Below are 18,930 nucleotides of genomic sequence, written 5' to 3'. Positions count from 1 at the left end.
TTAGGGTGTATAAAAAGTGAACAAGGGGAAGGAAAGACTAAAAGCTCCTTCCTGGCCTTATGACTAAGGCCATAGCCAAAGATATGCAATATCATGAATGCTTTCGTTTTTAAAATGCATATAAACTATTACTAAACTGAATTAAAATGTTAAAATATTTATTAAAATATTCACTAAAAATGAATAAACATATATATAAGTATTGTAAGTTTTTTGATTTGGTGCATTTTTCTGTTAAAATTTTGGCAAATATACACACAGGTATATATATATATATACATACACACACACACACACACACACATGACCCGAAAGCTGTATCCCGGCTCCCTCGGCCAGTAACCCGAGATGAGCACCGCAACCCCAGAGTCGGACACAACTGGACCTAATGGTCAGGGGTCCCTTTACCTTTACCTATATATACACAAACTTGAAAAGGAACTGTTTTCCAGCTTCTGTACGTGCAAACTGATTTGCTATAAAATAGTTTTGAAAGAGATGGCTATGGAAGCAGCTGGTGTTGCTGGCTCTTGAAATTATGAACAAAATATCTGGAACCTGCAACACAATCCATGACAGGACCAGCAATGGAGCAAGGAGTAAAACCAAAGTTTCAATCAGTTTTATGAGATGGAAGTCTAGGGGCAGAAACCAGCACCAAAGTTGTCTGTTCACTTATGTTTGAGAGAAAAGAAACCAGGCTCTTAAAATCTTCCCCACTGTGGCGTTCGTACAGAGCCCCCGGTCATTTCACAGACTATTGACCTGTACACCACTACTTTATTCTTCTGCTGCCCCCAATTTTGTGAGGGGAAACCCTGGGCTCCCCAGTGAAGTACTGAGTCTCAGTCAGGTAGAGTTTAAAAGAAGATTAAAGTATATTTCAAACACAAACAAGTTTTAAAATATATTCGAAACGCTGTCACTCTATTCCCTCTCAGTCTTGTCCCTGTCTCTAATTCACTCTGACTCCTCTATCTCCCCTCCCACAAGAACCAACCGAACTAACTGTCAAAACCTTTGGGCTGAGCCTCAAAATCAGGTAGGCTCCGCCTCCGGGCTTTCTTATTGATCAACCTATTAACCCTTTCTCTTCCCCAAAACAAACGTATCCCCAAAGAATGGGCAAACACCACACCCACCTTAATTGGAAACCCTAGGAAGAACTGAAGCACAGTGAGGAGATTTGTGGAGGCTGTTGGTGTGAAGTTGCTTCTTCTAAATGAGTGCTACTAAATTATCCCCCCAAACAATCAATGTGCTAATTATTTTCAGGGGATATCACTGAAGTTCAGGGGATATCACTGAAGTTTTTATCAAACTAGCTCAGAGTACTGTACAAATTTACCCAGCTCATACAGGTAAAAAAATAAGAGGGCAGTGTATTTTAAGCATGTATTATTAAGTGAAATATTAGATTGTGCTCAACTGACAATTATTTCAGTGGTATGACCAGTAAAACTACATTCTGGCATGTAACAAGTACCAGAGTCTGAAAAGCTGGATGTGGCTACAGAGGAAAAACAAGGCAATCTGTAGAATGTAGCTACAGGAGGAAAAGGGGGGAACCAATCCAATCCCTTCCCATCACCTGGAGCTGCTTCATACCTGAAAGGTTGAGGAAGGTGACAAAATAAAATTCAGATTAGAGAAAAAGATTTGAACCTGGGTTTCTGTAGCCGATGTTCTATGCAATGTACTGCAATTCACGGGCAGTGCACTATGAATACCTCTCTGTCATGAAAGTTACAGCTCAATCACACACAGAGAGATATGGCACTCATCTACCATTTTAACTTAACTTGACTAATAAAATTGCATGCCTTGGAACACTGGAAAAATAAATTGCAAGATAAACTTCAAAAACATATGTTTTAAGATCCCAGAGTTTATATGTTTTGTGACTCAATTTTTTATTCGTTAATTAGGATTTTTACATGACTCTCAACATGCGCCAGGAGTGCAGTCATCATCGCTACTCTCTCATCCATGTCCACCAGGAGCATGTGGTTCAACTTTGCACAGCTTGTCAGCATGCCTAATGCACAAAATGTAATTCTACTGCACAGTATCATGTACTGTGCTGCATTAAGTAGGCTTGATGACATTTGGAAGCATTCAGAGGTTAAATTATAAAAGCAGTCACTCAGCTGAGATAGAACTGAACTGAACATTGTTTACATAATGAGTGAGCACAATTTGTAAACTGGCACCTTAATCCTATATGGATTTTTTAAATAAGCAATCCCTGATTATTTCCAACCTGTAGGTAGAATGGGGACACAGGAGCTTATGCAATGAAATGGTTAGGGCTGCTGGCAGGGAAGTTTCTGATTCCTCAAAATCTTGCTTCAGTAATTCTGGTGTAGTGGTTAGAGCAGGGGTCAGCAACCTTATTCAGCCGTGGGCCGGTCCACTGTCCCTCAGACCTTGTGGTGGGCCGGACTATATGGGGGGGGGGGGGAATTAACAAATTCCTATGCCCCACAAATAACCCAGAGATGCATTTTAAATAAAAGGACACATTCTGCTCATGTAAAAACATGCTGATTCCTGGACCGTCCGTGGGCCGGATTGAGAAGGCGATTGGGCTGCATCCGGCCCCGGGGCCTTAGGTTGCCTACCCCTGGGTTAGACTAGGGCCAGGGCCAGGACAACCCAGGTTCAAATCCCCACTCAACCATGAAGCTTGGGAAGTGAAATTGAGCCTCTCAGATGAGCTTCCATTATGTAGTTGTTTTGAGGATAAAATGGAGGGTGAGGATTCATGCTGCCTTGAGCTCCATCGAGGAAAGGCAGGATGTAAATATAGTAAATAAATAATTTGGTAGCCATAGCCAATCTGCTTCTTGCCTCAGTTCCTGATCTGCAATGTGGGTACAATAATACTGACCTACATTACAAGAGTGTTGTATTATTTCTGATATAATATAAATGAGGTGAATTTATTTTCACCCAGTTTGGTGTGTCCTATTTCATTTCATTTTCATTTCATTTCATTTAGAATAGACAGAGTGAAATAGATATAATAGTTAATGCCAACAGAAATTGAGTCAATACATTTAAAACAAGGGTGGTATGAGCATGGTCAGAGAAACTTCGAAGTCTGAAGTTTTAACTACATTAAGGGGATCCCCACCCCCAGAGATAGCCCAATGAAAACAGAATGCTCAGGAGCCATTGAGTATCAATTGGGAAACAGCCATTGTGGAATGCTGTGCCATGTGTATGTGTTTGGAGTGCTTGGTTTGTGGGGGGAATGCCTGGCTGGAATCTTAAACAGGAGTACGTACTATTCTTAGGAGGTAAGAGTATACATAACAATATTTTATTGCAAGCTCCACTTCTAGGTTTTTCTAGGTTCAGTACCCTACCTTAAAAGGACAGCCTAGCTTAAGAAAAAATGCACGTAATTTGGCAAAACAAAGCAAAATAAACAAGTACCTCAAAACTATGCATGCCCACCTATCTTTTAACAGGAGCAAGCAACTCCACTACAAATATGTGGACATTCCCTGATAAAAACAATGGGTAACAAAGAGGAGAGATTTGGGGTAGAGCACATGAACTGCACCAACAAAGACTGAAGAAAGGACAAGTTATGAGATTGCCATACTGCTGAAGTCTAGAGGACTGGGTATATGCCATAGAGGAAGGCCAGCATTTTAAAGAGCCATGTCATTTCATGTGATCACTCCTCGGGAGGGGATGTGCAGCTAAGAACTTTTTCATCCAATCTGAAACAATGATTAAAAAGGCTTTCTCGATAAACAAGATTGAAGTCCAGTTTGCAAGTAGGAATGACACTCCATTTACTTTCCTGATTACTTGATTTAACAGGTGTAATCCAGGAAATTCCCATTCTGCGTTGTTAAGGTTTGAATTTCGTAACACCTTCTCAACCAGGAAATATCCCTTTCCTTCTCCAGGTAACATTTTAAGGACTTCTGCCTTAGCAAATATACATGTAAATCATTTCCTTTACCAGACAGTCCTGAACTTATTGAATAGTGTCAGAACCACCAGCAAAACAACTTGTGAGGTACAATGGCTTGGACACAGTTTTCTAACATGGAACAAAAATAGGAGATAATCCTACTATGCTGGCTGCAGCTGCCGTCCAAACCTCTGGCGGGTAAAAGATTTGTGATGGGTGATCTAAAGAGATGCCTTACAGACCAATGGATCTGTTAGAACCACTACTGCCTATGCTCAGAGACCTCTTTTTTTACACAGAGAAAACCAGTGACCTAGACATGCAAAACATTTTTAATTACAATTTAAAATATTTTAAAGTCGGGTTGCCAGGTCTGCTTCCAAAAAATAGCGGACAAGCAGGGGGGAATTAAATTAAATTATATATTTTTTAACAAACATTTTAACACCTATTAAAACTATTTTGTGAAAAAAAATAGTGAACATAATGTGAAAAAGTGGACAGTCCACTCAAATAGTGGACACCTGGCAACCCTATTTTAAAGCTGCTTTTCTGGGCAAATGTCCAAAGTAACTTAAGCTAAAAATAAATAATTCATAAAGATAAGAAGAATACAATTTTAAAAAAAAAAACCTTACAACTAGTACTCTGCAACTCTCCCATTAAAAAAAAAAGGTCCAAAGAACATAATTCAGACCATCACCCACCTAAGAAATATCAGCCCTGGAAGGTCAGTGGGGCAGGGGGGAGTCATCTAAAAAGCTTTTGTAAAAAAGCTTTCTAAGAAAACTACAGTTGCTTGCACAATTCCATGTTGCAGTAAACCAGTTAAGATCAATTCAGATAACAACTTTTTCTGCAGGGAAGGTACTTCCTTGTAGGAAACAACAGGAAGCCTACATAGAGATAGCCACAGCTGACTAACAGGCATATAGATTTTATACTGTTAGCTATGCAGAAACATTTTCTGGGCAAGTAACAGAACATGTGTGAAGCTGTTCTTGTTGTTGTTGTTCAGTCGTTCAGTCGTGTCCGACTCTTCGTGACCCCATGGACCAGAGCACGCCAGGCACGCCTATCTTTCACTGCCTCTCACAGTTTGGCCAAACTCATGTTAGTAGCTTCGAGAACACCGTCCAACCATCTCATCCTCTGTTGTCCCCTTCTCCTTCTTCCCTCCATCTTTCCCAACATCAGGGTCTTTTCTAGGGAGTCTTCTCTTCTCATGAGGTGGCCAAAGTACTGGAGCCTCAACTTCAGGATCTGTCCTTCTAGTGAGCACTCAGGGCTGATTTCTTTAAGGATGGATAAGTTTGATCTTCTTGCAGTCCATGGGACTCTCAAGAGTCTCCTCCAGCACCATAATTCAAAAGCATCAATTCTTCGGCGATCAGCCTTCTTTATGGTCCAGCTCTCACTTCCGTACATTACTGTTCTTAGTCTCTAAGTTTTCTTTAATGAAATGTACAGTGGACGTATATGTAAAAACAATAGTGCAGTACTTATTTTTAAAGTCTAGAGGGCACTCACAATTTAGTCAGGAAATTTACCTAAACAACCAAACTATTATTTAAAGATATTCTAAGGTGAATTCAAAAACAAAAGTATTTGCCTCTCAATTTCTGTGAGCAGATTTCTGCTTCATTATGTTTGTGACTAGATAACCAAACTCCATATTCATCAAAAAAATTCAAAGATGGTTTCTGTCTGGGGATATGAGAACATATTCTTTTCTAAAGGCAGGGGCCTGACTTTCATTGCAATTGAAAATATTTCTTAAAAGCCTTTGGAAAATTGTGCACTATTTGAGTCGAAACTTTTTTCTAGCTGGGCTCCTCTGCTTGTAACAGCTGCATGACTAGTCAAACTTTTATAGGTGAAGCTTCTCTCAAATGCAGTTATTACAGTAAGCTTCACCTCTTACTTTGTGCTTGTTATGCAACTGTTAGTTGTTTCAAACACTGGAATTACAGGGGTGGGCGGAACAAAACTACACAGCATTTTCTATTTTGGAAAAATCAGCCATGAAAGAGAGGAACTTTGGAAGTGATTGTCACCCCAAAACCAAACAAGTCTGTTTTCTCCTAACAACCCAATCTTATGCACGCTTATCTGCATGTTCAGATGTTTCCGGATGGAATCAGTAGTCCTCATGCATACAGGTTTTTGGAAAATCCATATAGCACCATTGACATCAGAATACCAGCCTGCATTTTTCACTCATTTAATCTGGATTTTTAAATTCAATCTCCACCTTCCTGGAAACCTGAAGAATCATAGAATCGAGGAGTTGGAAGGTACCCTGAGGATCATGTAGTCCAACCCCCTGCAGTGTAGGAGCCACTGCCAATCAATGTAGACAGTCAGTGCTGGTTCCAGGCTATTATGTGCCCCGAGCAAGGCTAACTACTTGCACACACACACACACACACACACACACGCACACACGCACACACACACACACACACACCTCAAAAAAATTCTAATGTGTGAATTACTTCCCAAAAAAGTGATACAGCTTTTTCAAAATATACAATAAAAGTAAAATATTGTCAGAAATTTATGATATAACAAAAAACTAATATGTAAAAAAATGGGCTCCTCAAAGGTCAGTACTGCATTCCTCTGAGGTCTGCATCATAGGTGACTGTCTTAAATGGCCTAATCATAGCACCAGCCCTGTAGACAACACAGAGCTAAAGCTCATACCAAGAACAAACTCAGTTGGTCTCTAAGGTGCTACTGGAAAGAATTTTTGATTTTGTTTTGACTATGGCAGACCAACACGGCTACCCACCTGTAATTGGAATAACACAGCTTCCTATGTTGCTGTGTGCCCTTGTCCAAGAGAAATGTGAAAAGTTAAGAAAAAATTAAAATATTTCAACTGACCTATTTGCAAGGTCTCAACATTTACAGTTACAGGTGGGTAGCCGTGTTGGTCTGCCATAGTCAAAACAAAATCGAAAATTCTTTCTAGTAGCACCTTAGAGACCAACTGAGTTAGTTGCTGGTATGAGCTTTCGTGTGCATGCACACTCTGTGTATCTGAAGAAGTGTGCATGCACACGAAAGCTCATACCAGCAACTAACTCAGTTGGTCTCTAAGGTGCTACTAGAAAGAATTTTCGATTTTGTTTCAACATTTACAGTACTGGGTGGACATCTTGGAGCACTCATAAGTCCCTGTGACTGTGTCACAAGTGCAGGAGAAAGCCTGCCTGCCTGCCTGCCTGCCCTGTGGTACTTTTCGGCAGATGCAGAAGAAGAGCCATGGCAGCCTGTGTAGGTCAGAGCTAGTAAAGGTGCAATCCAGTGCAAACGTTATACAGATGAATGTTTCACTGAGAACATTGGGCTTACATGGACATGCACTTGCAAATATATTAGAAGTCTCTTCAGTGATTCGTCTGCGAGTGAATTTGCGGTTGTTCTGTCAATGGCGCAGAAGACAAGTGACCAGTTTCTTACATCTGGGAATTCACGAGTCTTAGCTCTCAGCTGCTTAGAAAGGGCAGCACAACAAGCAATAAAACAACACAGGCCACTGCTACTGCTGCCAGATACGTACATGGGTTGTCTTTATCAACGGGAAAGGTAACAGGAAATGTTATTGCCAGGAGTGATACAGATTTTTATTCGCTGAAAATATTATAAATCTGATTTAAGAAGTTTGCCCCTTTTATAAAACATACACGTCACAGTGTGTACACAGTTCCACTCCAGTAAGGTGATTTCCCACAGTGGCTGCTTATTAAAGTTGCAACCTCCATCTGAGTAACACTGTTACAACCTGACATCATCACTTCAGGCAAAGGCAGGCATCCGGGTGCAGCCTTACCTTCACCTGAGTGTGTGCTTACCTGCACGGAGAAATGTATGGACTGGAATCTAAATCTCAGATAAGAAGAGTTGACAGCAGCATTGCAACAGAAGTGGCAAGAGTATCCAGGGGTGCATAACTGAAGTTACATTTCAAACTACTACACCTCAAAGGTGCAACTGTGTGGATGAACCAAAGAAACAATGGCATTTTCCTGCAGATTAATGGCAAAATAGAAACTTTATCTTTAGCTATCCATACAACCTAAGTTCATCTGTGAAGATTGCTAAGTGCAGAAAATTGTGCAAGTGCTCTGGTTAAAGCCAATAGATTTCCACCCACCTTTAGTCCCAAACTTACATTTTTGTTTTACAATATGAGTTACTTCTCTCTCTCTCTCTCTCTCTCTCTCTCTCTCTCTCTCTCTCCCCCCCTCCCTCTCTCGTCATTCACCCTTGTTTTCTCTCTGGCTTTCTCCTCCTCCCAAAAACAAATAGGAACAAGCTGAGTATAGTGTTGCTACTACTAACATACCCAACCTTAATTTGGGGTACACAACCTAATTGTAATTGTAAACATAACCATAACCATAACCTATCCACGATTTGAAGTGCAATGGACTAAGTTATCTTTATAAACAGAAGTCACCAGATCCTTAAATATAGATCTCTCACTATATTTAAGGATCTGGTGACTTCTGTTTCAGTGTATCTGAAGAAGTGTGCATGCACACGAAAGCTCATACCAAGAACAAACACAGTTGGTCTCTAAGGTGCTACTGAAAAGAATTTTTTATTTTGTTTTGTATTTGGACTGTGCCCCCTGCCAGGACTTAACTGGTGACAAGACTCAACTGGGGTTAGCTTCAATATCAAATTTTCAAGCAAGGTTTTAATTCTGGAACATATTAAGTAAGAATATAGGGAAGGGTGTTATCATCATCATCATCATCATCATCATCATTAACCACTCTGGGCAGCTTCCAACAAATTATAAAACCACAGTAACCATTGAGTTACTTTACCATTGGGTAAAGATACAGAGGTCCTACATGCCTAGGTTAAAGGTAAAGGATTTTCACATGTGAGAGTTCTCAATACCCACTTTTCTGCCCTGGTACCTGGGAAGACAAAATGGAGGTAGACTGTATATACCATCTTAAGCACTCTGGAGAAAAGGTGGGGTATAAATGGAGCTTGCTTGCATAGAGACCACTCTGTTCAAATAGGAAATGGGAAAGACTTGTTCTCTGCCATCCTTGTGATCAGCTCGCCCATGAAGTACCACAAGGTTTAATGATGAACAAGGGCTTCTAAAGAGGGCAATACTGCCTTACCCACCCTAAATGCATCTCATCTTGAGAGGAAATTAATTCCAGAGACAAGGGGCCTGACACATGCTTTTGTCACCATGGGTGGGCATTTCAGGCAAAGGATTCTTGAAGCTGTTATACAGTGGTGGTGGTGGTGGCAGTGGTGGTGGGACACAGAACAAAACAGATTTGTGGTTGCCTGCCTTGCAGAATTGTAGGCCATTCTAGCCCAACCCCTTGTTTGAGGCAGGAAATCCAGAACTAGAGCTTCCTCAACAGATGGCTATTCAGCCTGCTTGAAGCCATCCAGTAGCAGAAAGCTCACCCACCACCTCCCTAGGTGATTGCTTCGAATGTTGGACTGCTCTTTCCATCAATAAGTTGCTCCTAGTGTTCAACCTCCTGTAATGTAAGCCCTTTAGGGCTACATCCTACTATGCCTTTAAAGTGCATTCTAAGCACATTCTCTCCTGCTAAGAATTCTGGACACAGTAGCTTGTTAAGGGTTTCTAGGAATTGGAACGCTGTGAGACATAAACTACAGTGCCAATAATTACTGCAGGGAAGGAATGTGCTTTAAATGTGTACACAGCCTACGTCTACTCCTGTCTACTAGAGCAGCAGAGGACAGTTGTGTTTGTGTTACTGATTTTCTTAGAACTGACCAAATATTGTTGATAGTCCCGTGATGTGTCTCCATGGAAGCTAAAATGACCCAAGAAGCTAGGTGATGGTCAGAGAAGATGGCTGATCCAGGTCCCCTGCTTCAAATCCGGCCAGGGAGAGGGGACAAGCTGCTTCTATGGCTGTGAACACTCCATACATTTAAAACCCACCCCTCCGCACACACAATAAGAATCCTGGGAACTGTAGTTTATTAAGGGTGCTGTGAATTGTAGTTCTGTGATGGGTGAAATACAGTTACCACAATTCTTAAACACGGGGTGTGCTTTAAATTATTGTGTGTACTCAGCCTGTCTGGAAGGAAACAGACTGCAGTTTGAGAGAGGCGGATAAAGGCAGAGAGCTGTATTTTGGACTCTGAAAGCTAACAGCATTTTTGGGTGCTAGCTGTTTTAGTAGCCTTTGGCTGGATGTCAAAGTATCTAGGCCAGTGTTTTTCAACCTTTTTTGGGCAAAGGCACACTTGTTTCATGAAAAAAATCACGAGGCACACCACCATTAGAAAATGTTAACAAATTTAACTCTGTGCCTATATTGACTATATATAAAGTAATTCTCTTGAATAGGAATCAAATAAACACAAAGAAAGTATTTTATAATTAACTTACTTAAGAGCAGGGGTCCCCAAACTAAGACCCGGGGCCGGATGTGGCCCAATCACCTTCTAAATGCTGCCCGCGGATGGTCCAGGAATCAGCGTGTTTTTACAGAATTGGAACCTGTCCTTTTATTTAAAATGCATCTCTGGGTTATTTGTGGGGCATAGGAATTTGTTCATATTTTTTTCAAAATATAGTCCAGCCCCAAGTAAGGTCTGAGGGACTCTAGTCTTGTACCTGAGTGACTTTTTGTGACAAAGACATGAGTGGAGAAGCTCCTGAGACATCCTGACATGATATAATTAACTGCCATGCCACACTTGAGAGCCCAGCCAATGTGGTGTTTCCCTTTTTTGTGATGATCTTGTGCTTTGGGAAGTTCAAAGAGGTTGAACCAGCAAGTGCCAAATAAATGCAAAAGGAAACCTACACATCCTAATTATTCATCATTTATTAGCAAAGTGCTCTCACCCAGCTGAAAGGAGCCAGGCTTGTTATTTCCTCCAAACAGCAAAAGAATTCTTAATTAATTTATGTAGGTTGGAGATTACTGCACTTTGGGAAACATTTCCCTTGAGAGGTTATAGATGCGGTTTTGCATCCGATTTGGTACTGAATCCTCTCTCTCTCCCCCCCCCCTCCCCGGCCTCCGCCTCGCGCGCGCCATTTCCAAGCCCCCACCCACATCCACCGCCGGCTCCCTCCTCATCTCCGGCCCGCTCTTTCCACCCCACGCCCCCGCTTCTAAGATGCGCGCGGCGCACCTACATTGGCCTCGGAACCCCACTTGCGACAAGGCGCGCGTGGCGCGCAGGATCCCTTCAGGGCCACGCCGACGGCCGAGGAGGCGGGGAACTCCGGCAGGCCGGAGGGCGCTGACGATTGGCCGGCGGGAGGGCGAAGGAGGGAGGGAGGCGCTTTTGAGGCGGCCGGCCCGGCTGCCGCGTCCAAGGCCGTGCAATGCAGTGCAGTGTAGCCTCGGCGCTGCTGGGGCAAGGTGGGCATCTCTTTTCGGCTCTGTGTACAAACGCGCGGGCTGACCCTGATTGGCTGAAGGAAGGCAACAACAACGGCCGGGACGTTTTTCCCACGGCACACCAGGCAACATCTCGCGGCACACTAGTGTGCCGCGGAACAGTGGTTGAAAAACACTGCTCTAGGTTAGATTACTGCAATGTGTTATACGTGGGGCTGCTGATAGTTCAGAAAATTCAGCTGCTGCAGAATTCAGCAGCCTATTTCCTTGCCAGTTTGAGCATATAGCACCAATCTTGGCCCAGCTGTACTAGCTGCCAGATAGTTTCCAGGCCCAATTCAAAGTTCTGGTTTTGACCTATAAAGCTTTAAACAGCTCAGGACCGCAATACCTCGAGGACAGCCTCTCTTCATATGAACCCACCTGGACCCTGCAGTCATCATTTGAAGCTTTTCTTCGTGTGTCTTCATCACAAAAGGTCTGGAGGGTGGCAACACAAGAACCTTTTCTGTGGGTTCTCCCTGTTTGTGGAATGCTCTCCCCAGGGAAGCTTTCTTGGTGCCTTCATTCCCAGGCCTTTAGCTAACTAAACAACCTATGTATGGCCTTTTAAACTGGGGAAGGGGCTATTGTTTTTGTTTGTTACTATGTTGTTTTTGTGGTTTTTATAATCTAAACTGCCCTGTGATCCATGAAAGGTGGTATAGAAATTTTAGCAATAACAATAACAATAACAATAATTAATAATTAATAATAAATGATAACGGTAGGAGCCAAAGAGCTTTATCCCCTGCTATGGCCTGGGGACAGTGACAAATAACCAAGGTGTATTGAATTCTGAGACACTGAGAGCTGCAGTTTTTCAGCCAAGAGGAATAGCCTTCATTTGTGCACATTTGCTCAGTACATGCCGACTGTTTCTATAGCTGCTGTGGCTCCTGTCGTCTAAATCAACTATGCATAGAAGAGCAAGAAAAGGACTACATTGGACTACTTTGAGGCTGGGAGATCATAAGAGATGACAGGCTAGAATACATAGGATTAATATAGATGGTGGCTAGTGTCCTGTATACACTGCTTTCCCAAAACAGCAGTGAAGTGCAATGAATGCAGAGTTAATGGGAATGTGTATGCAGTCTAAGCCTTGACCTTTATCTGAAGTTTCTACAGGAGTGGTGATTGACAGTTCACACCACAGTAGGGGGATTCCTGCATTGTGGTCTGCAAGGACTCTTCCTTCTTGATCTCTCTTGTTTTTATCAGTTTTAGAAGCTATTTTTAATCTTCTCTGGCCAACCTTTGCTGGAATATGTTGAGTTTATGTAGAAATACCATTTTGTAATATTTTTCTAGATTTTTAAAATAATAAATAAATGGATATTAATACTTGTTCTTGGAGTTAGTTTGTATCTCCATCACAACTTAAGGCAATGCAACCTAGAACAGTTTTCTTCTTACTGGTGATACTTAGAGGCAGGGCACATGTTCACAATACCACCTAACTAAATTTAATATCAGAGTGACATTTGGTATTTCCAGCAGGGATGATAATTTCACAATAACATGAATGTTGCCTCTCTTATTTTTTATTTTTTTATTGTATATTTTTACAATTAATAATGTGGTGGTTGGTGCCTTGACTGCCATATTAGCAGAAAGGCAAGGCAAATCATTCTAATAAAATAATAAACATAAATAAACATAATCTCTTGCCTTGTTTATGCTCTGTTCTACATAATTGTGACTATTATGACTAAAATAGTCATAATTCACAGTGAATAAGCCAGTCAGAAACAACTGTGCCCAACCAAAATAATTACCTCTTGCTCTCATCTTAAGCTACAAAATGAATGATGAATGTTTCCTGAAAGTTTTCTTGAGAGGTGCTAACTGATGGGGGCTGAATTTTGCCATGCCAATGAGGTGTTACCGTATTCAGGAGAGTGGAAAACTCAAATCACTAATGCAGATATCTAAATCAGTGTTTTTCAACCACTGTTCCGCGGCACACTAGTGCAGTGTTTTTCAACCTTTTTTGGGCAAAGGCACACTTGTTTCATGAAAAAAATCACGAGGCACACCACCATTAGAAAATGTTAACAAATTTAACTCTGTGCCTATATTGACTATATATAAAGTAATTCTCTTGAATAGGAATCAAATAAACACAAAGAAAGTATTTTATAATTAACTTACTTAAGAGCAGGGGTCCCCAAACTAAGACCCGGGGCCGGATGTGGCCCAATCACCTTCTAAATGCTGCCCGCGGATGGTCCAGGAATCAGCGTGTTTTTACAGAATTGGAACCTGTCCTTTTATTTAAAATGCATCTCTGGGTTATTTGTGGGGCATAGGAATTTGTTCATATTTTTTTCAAAATATAGTCCAGCCCCAAGTAAGGTCTGAGGGACTCTAGTCTTGTACCTGAGTGACTTTTTGTGACAAAGACATGAGTGGAGAAGCTCCTGAGACATCCTGACATGATATAATTAACTGCCATGCCACACTTGAGAGCCCAGCCAATGTGGTGTTTCCCTTTTTTGTGATGATCTTGTGCTTTGGGAAGTTCAAAGAGGTTGAACCAGCAAGTGCCAAATAAATGCAAAAGGAAACCTACACATCCTAATTATTCATCATTTATTAGCAAAGTGCTCTCACCCAGCTGAAAGGAGCCAGGCTTGTTATTTCCTCCAAACAGCAAAAGAATTCTTAATTAATTTATGTAGGTTGGAGATTACTGCACTTTGGGAAACATTTCCCTTGAGAGGTTATAGATGCGGTTTTGCATCCGATTTGGTACTGAATCCTCTCTCTCTCCCCCCCCCCTCCCCGGCCTCTGCCTCGCGCGCGCCATTTCCAAGCCCCCACCCACATCCACCGCCGGCTCCCTCCTCATCTCCGGCCCGCTCTTTCCACCCCACGCCCCCGCTTCTAAGATGCGCGCGGCGCACCTACATTGGCCTCGGAACCCCACTTGCGACAAAGCGCGCGTGGCGCGCAGGATCCCTTCAGGGCCACGCCGACGGCCGAGGAGGCGGGGAACTCCGGCAGGCCGGAGGGCGCTGACGATTGGCCGGCGGGAGGGCGAAGGAGGGAGGGAGGCGCTTTTGAGGCGGCCGGCCCGGCTGCCGCGTCCAAGGCCGTGCAATGCAGTGCAGTGTAGCCTCGGCGCTGCTGGGGCAAGGTGGGCATCTCTTTTCGGCTCTGTGTACAAACGCGCGGGCTGACCCTGATTGGCTGAAGGAAGGCAACAACAACGGCCGGGACGTTTTTCCCACGGCACACCAGGCAACATCTCGCGGCACACTAGTGTGCCGCGGAACAGTGGTTGAAAAACACTGATCTAAGAAGCTACCATCATCAGATGAGGAACCCCCTGCTATGAAGTCACCTTGACAATTGGTTCAAATCTCACATGCCCATGCATCTCAAATATATAATCTGATGAATATCACTTAGGCTGTAATCCTGTACAAAGCTATTTTGGAATAAAATCCCACTGAGTTCAGTGGAGGCTAACACCAAGAAAACATGCCCAGCATCAGGCTACATGTCACTTCAAATGCGAATAGATGGGATTAAGTACACTGGCACATGTGCTTAGTGCATAGCAGTCTCAGAAGCTGATAAATCAGGAACTGGTGTCTTTCGATCATACCCTTACATTAGTTTTGTTTGTCTTTTATTTCACTGATAGATCATGCAGAATCCATCCGCTTCTTGCCACCTGTTGCAGTTAATCTAGTTTCACTAACATCTGATAGTTCCGGCTTTAGAATATTTTGCCAGCTTGAGCCATAATAGAATGACTTAAAAAAAAAAAAAAAGATAGAGCAGTTTCAGTTTATTTGAGGTATCACAAGACTTCTCCAAAAAGCGAAGTAAAATGTGTAGAACTGTTAATACCTTTCTGAATCCGATGGATGACCGGTATGCATATCAAGAAACTTCCAAGAACCTTCCTGGTCACTCTAATAATAAAAAAGAGGGGAGAGGGTTTGTTTATATATTACTTACTTACTTCTGGTTACATACTTAATTCGTTCTGGGGGTCCATTCTTAACCTGAAACTGTTCTTAACCTGAAGCACCACTTTAGCTAATGGGACCTCCCGCTGCCGCTGCGCCGCCAGAGTACAATTTCTGTTCTTATCCTGAAGCAAAGTTCTTAACCTGAAGCGTTATTTCTGGGTTAGCGGAGTATGTAACCTGAAGCGTATGTAACCCGAGGTACCACTGTACTTACTTTCTATACTGCCTTTCATCTGAGAATCACGTGGTAGTTTACAATATGAAAACACAAAAAATGTCTAACATAATAATAGAGATTATAATACACGTCAGCATTCTACATGTCTGGATAGTGTTGCCTACACACATAAAATGTTTTATGCAGGCATGAAAAGAATACAGTGAAGGAACGTGGTTGATGCCAATAGGCAGGGAGTTCCAGAGTTTGGTGCTGCCACACTAAATGTGGCATTTTATTACAAATGCAGAAGTATTATGTGGCAGCTCCCTGTCAGTTCCACAGATCCAAGTGGTCAAGTGGGGCATATGCAGGTTAATGAGATGTGTCCTTGTGCAGCACACCGGCTCAAATAATCAGAAAGTTCCCCATTCAAATTTTGCCTCCTTCTCCAGCTATAAAGCAAGCCACTCAGCACCACCCCACATTATTTTATGGGCATAATTCTACATACATACCTTAATTATTGTTAGTAAAGATTACTGATATACTGTTTGTGAAGTTCTCAGACCAGTCCGTGAAATACAATTAGCGTGAAAATCAACCCCAGGAGCTGATTTTAGCTACGTTAAAATGTGCAAAGGTGTAAAACTATTTTCTGATGAAGTAATGAAAACTATGTTTAAAATCTTTTTTTATCAAGCAGACAAATAGAAATGACAGCTGACTTCCTTAAGAATATGACATGAGAAATGCCACACAATTTAGCCAAAAAATCCAGCACAAAGTTTTTAAAATTACATACGTACTACCTAATAAGTGTAGCAACCAAAAACAAAAACCACATTACTGAAATTATTACAATAATAATAATAATAATAATAATAATAATAATAATAATAAACCATTATTGTTATTTGTTTAAAAGAAACAATTGAAGAGCCTCAGTGAACAAACAATCTGAAATGTTTGGATTTCAGCTAATTAAAACCTAGGGGCTCAACTGATTTTTACTAGTGTGATGGTTTATTGAAAAAAATATAGTCAACTTGCTTATTCTCCTAACTCATCTCCAGCAGGTCTTACATATTTTTATGATGCAATTTTAAGCACACACTTGTTTAAATCAGTTCTGTTTATATGAGTGCCTTTCAAGTTAATGGCCATAATCCAATACAGAGCGAAGCTGCAATTTTCTGAACACAGTTGGTCTTACGTCTGAGTAAACACCCATAGAACTGGAACTATGGCTCCAATGGTTTAAGGCTACAATTTGATACCCAGTTACCTGAGAGTAATCCTCACTGAACCCAATAGGTTTTACTTCAGAGTAGGTATACATAGGATTTAACAACAAGTGCACGTAACTCTGTATTTTAATCTTCTCTTATGGTTTATAGGTTTGGGATAATCTTTATACTAAGTTTTGTTTGATCTTAAAAACTGTCTACACTACAGCTTCTACAGAGATGCATATCTGCTGGTATTCACTGACCATATTCAAATATAGGTCTGAAAGGAAAAAAGAGAAGAACCTGAAAATCTAGCTAATAAGTAACTCACAAACAAAATGAAATAATACCTTATCAGGACCAACCAATGATCAGAAAATGATGCATGGATTTTTGAGTGCTGCATTTTTCAAACTAAAATAAATAAGTAATTTTTGTAAAGGTACATTTTTTTTAAAAGCAATTATTTAAAAACTTGAATATAAACAGTTTTGATTGGAGGTAAACTACCGGTATGTATCTAAGCAGAACTGCAGTAAAGAAAAAAGAAATCTTCAGGTACTCACCATAGTCAAGATACTCACTGGTGCTACGATACATTAACCACAGCCTTAATTAGAGGACAAAGTACTTTGATGAGATACATATATATCTCAAAAGGTCACGTTCAGGGAAATCCATTTCTAAAATATCCACAGTTGAAAGACCGCTTAATCATATTGCACAGAAGCACAGCCTACATAGTTCAAGCTGAAAGTACTCAAAACGAAAGAGCACAGAGGATTCCCTCTCGTTCTTCAGCCTACCGTGGAACAGAAGCAAAACATTACTCCCACATCAAGTGGAGGGAACACCGTGGGAGAGTCCCCTGCCATGGAAAAAGGTTGCATCAACGCCCCCACTCCAGAAATGGTACGGTACCCAAATATTGATCTTGAAGTAGCACTGTTTACTGTAAAGTTGAATAAGTCACACTGTCATTTCGTGGAATGAACACGATGCTGGGTTTCATCTGATTAATGATTTGTCTAAATGCTGTATTCTACCATTCATTCACTCATTCACATAGGTTTTTTAACACCCATGATAGGCAGCACTTGACTGTTTATTTAAAAGTTTCTGAAGGGAAAAGTAGAGGGTGGTTGGTAGCTTTTGAACCAGGGACTGGGTATGGTTGGGTTACTATTTTTCTTTCTTTATGCTTGTGTGTGTTGTTGTTGTTTCAGTTCTTGGTTTTAAAAAACCATGTCCAGTCATGATAGAGGCTAACCTGAAAATACCTGGATCAATTACAGAAATCTCACTCAGTGATAATAAGTGAAATAAACACACTCCTAAGAACCACTTCATGAACATTTGATCACCACTGCATTGTGTAATAGGAGATTGTTATAATTTCCAGTGTCTGAGTAGACATGTTGGATTGCTTTGTTAGATGACACACATCCTTCAGGGCTTTAAAGGCTGTGTGAAGCATTTACAAAAGAAGAGGTGCAAAAAGGAAAGCAGAAATAGGCTTCGATCAAGCCACTGGATTGTTTTTTAATTATTACTCAATGAGTTTCAAGGGTCAAACCATACTGTTCCACAATACCTGTAAGTGGCTATTCATTACGAAACAGATGACCTTTCCCTCACAGCAAAACCAAGAGACCACCCTACCCAACAAAGAAGTCAGGGAGGAAGTGGAGTTGCCTTTAAGAGCAGAACGGAGAAGGGAAATCCTCAAGTTGTGGGAGGAAAATATGAGCTCTCTAACAGACGTCCTTTGTACTTCGCTACATATCGCCACACTTTTGTTACACAGAACAAACTAATTGGACAATAAAGCATTACATTATTTCTCATACATAACCAAGCCACTTAGAGAGAGACAGAGCAAAAATTGGATTTCTGCCATCCAAATTGTTTTACTGTCCACTGAAGACATGTTTCTTTAGGAATTTCCATTGGGGAATAATAAGGAAATGAGTTAGAGAAAATTTAATATAATTTTGAAGACAACAGCTTACTATAGTTGCTCCCAAGTGCCTTGTAAATGGGTTAGGCTGCAATGCTATGCACATTTACCTGGGAGTAAGCCCCAATGAGCTTAATGGAATTTAATTCTGAGTAGAACTGTCTAGGATCATGCTGTTAATTAGCAGTTGACATGTTGCAATGGGAGTGGGGGAATCCT

The 18,930-nt window shown here is 41.3% G+C and overlaps 1 protein-coding gene across 4 annotated transcripts in view; it reads right to left on the bottom strand.

Annotated features, from left to right (window-relative positions):
• Positions 1-18,401, bottom strand: part of TNIP3 (TNFAIP3 interacting protein 3) — a 68,455-nt gene extending 50,054 nt beyond the window's left edge. Inside the window, exons 1-3 of one of the 4 annotated variants that reach the window (XM_033161053.1) lie at positions 18,346-18,393; positions 17,318-17,434; positions 15,238-15,302 (exon numbers count right to left, since the gene is read on the bottom strand). In XM_033161053.1, the coding sequence (XP_033016944.1) occupies positions 15,238-15,302; positions 17,318-17,320 (68 nt within the window). In that variant the 5' untranslated portion in view covers positions 17,321-17,434; positions 18,346-18,393. Of the gene's footprint in view, positions 1-15,237; positions 15,303-17,317; positions 17,650-18,345 lie in introns of those variants that run through there. The other 3 variants (XM_033161052.1, XM_033161051.1, XM_033161055.1) reach the window with 3 other exon arrangements.
• Between the last annotated feature and the right edge of the window lie 529 nt (positions 18,402-18,930).

The sequence above is a fragment of the Lacerta agilis genome, chromosome 9 (assembly GCF_009819535.1).
Source record: "Lacerta agilis isolate rLacAgi1 chromosome 9, rLacAgi1.pri, whole genome shotgun sequence".
NCBI lineage: Eukaryota > Metazoa > Chordata > Lepidosauria > Squamata > Lacertidae > Lacerta > Lacerta agilis.
This window is presented reverse-complemented; position numbering and strand designations above follow the sequence as displayed.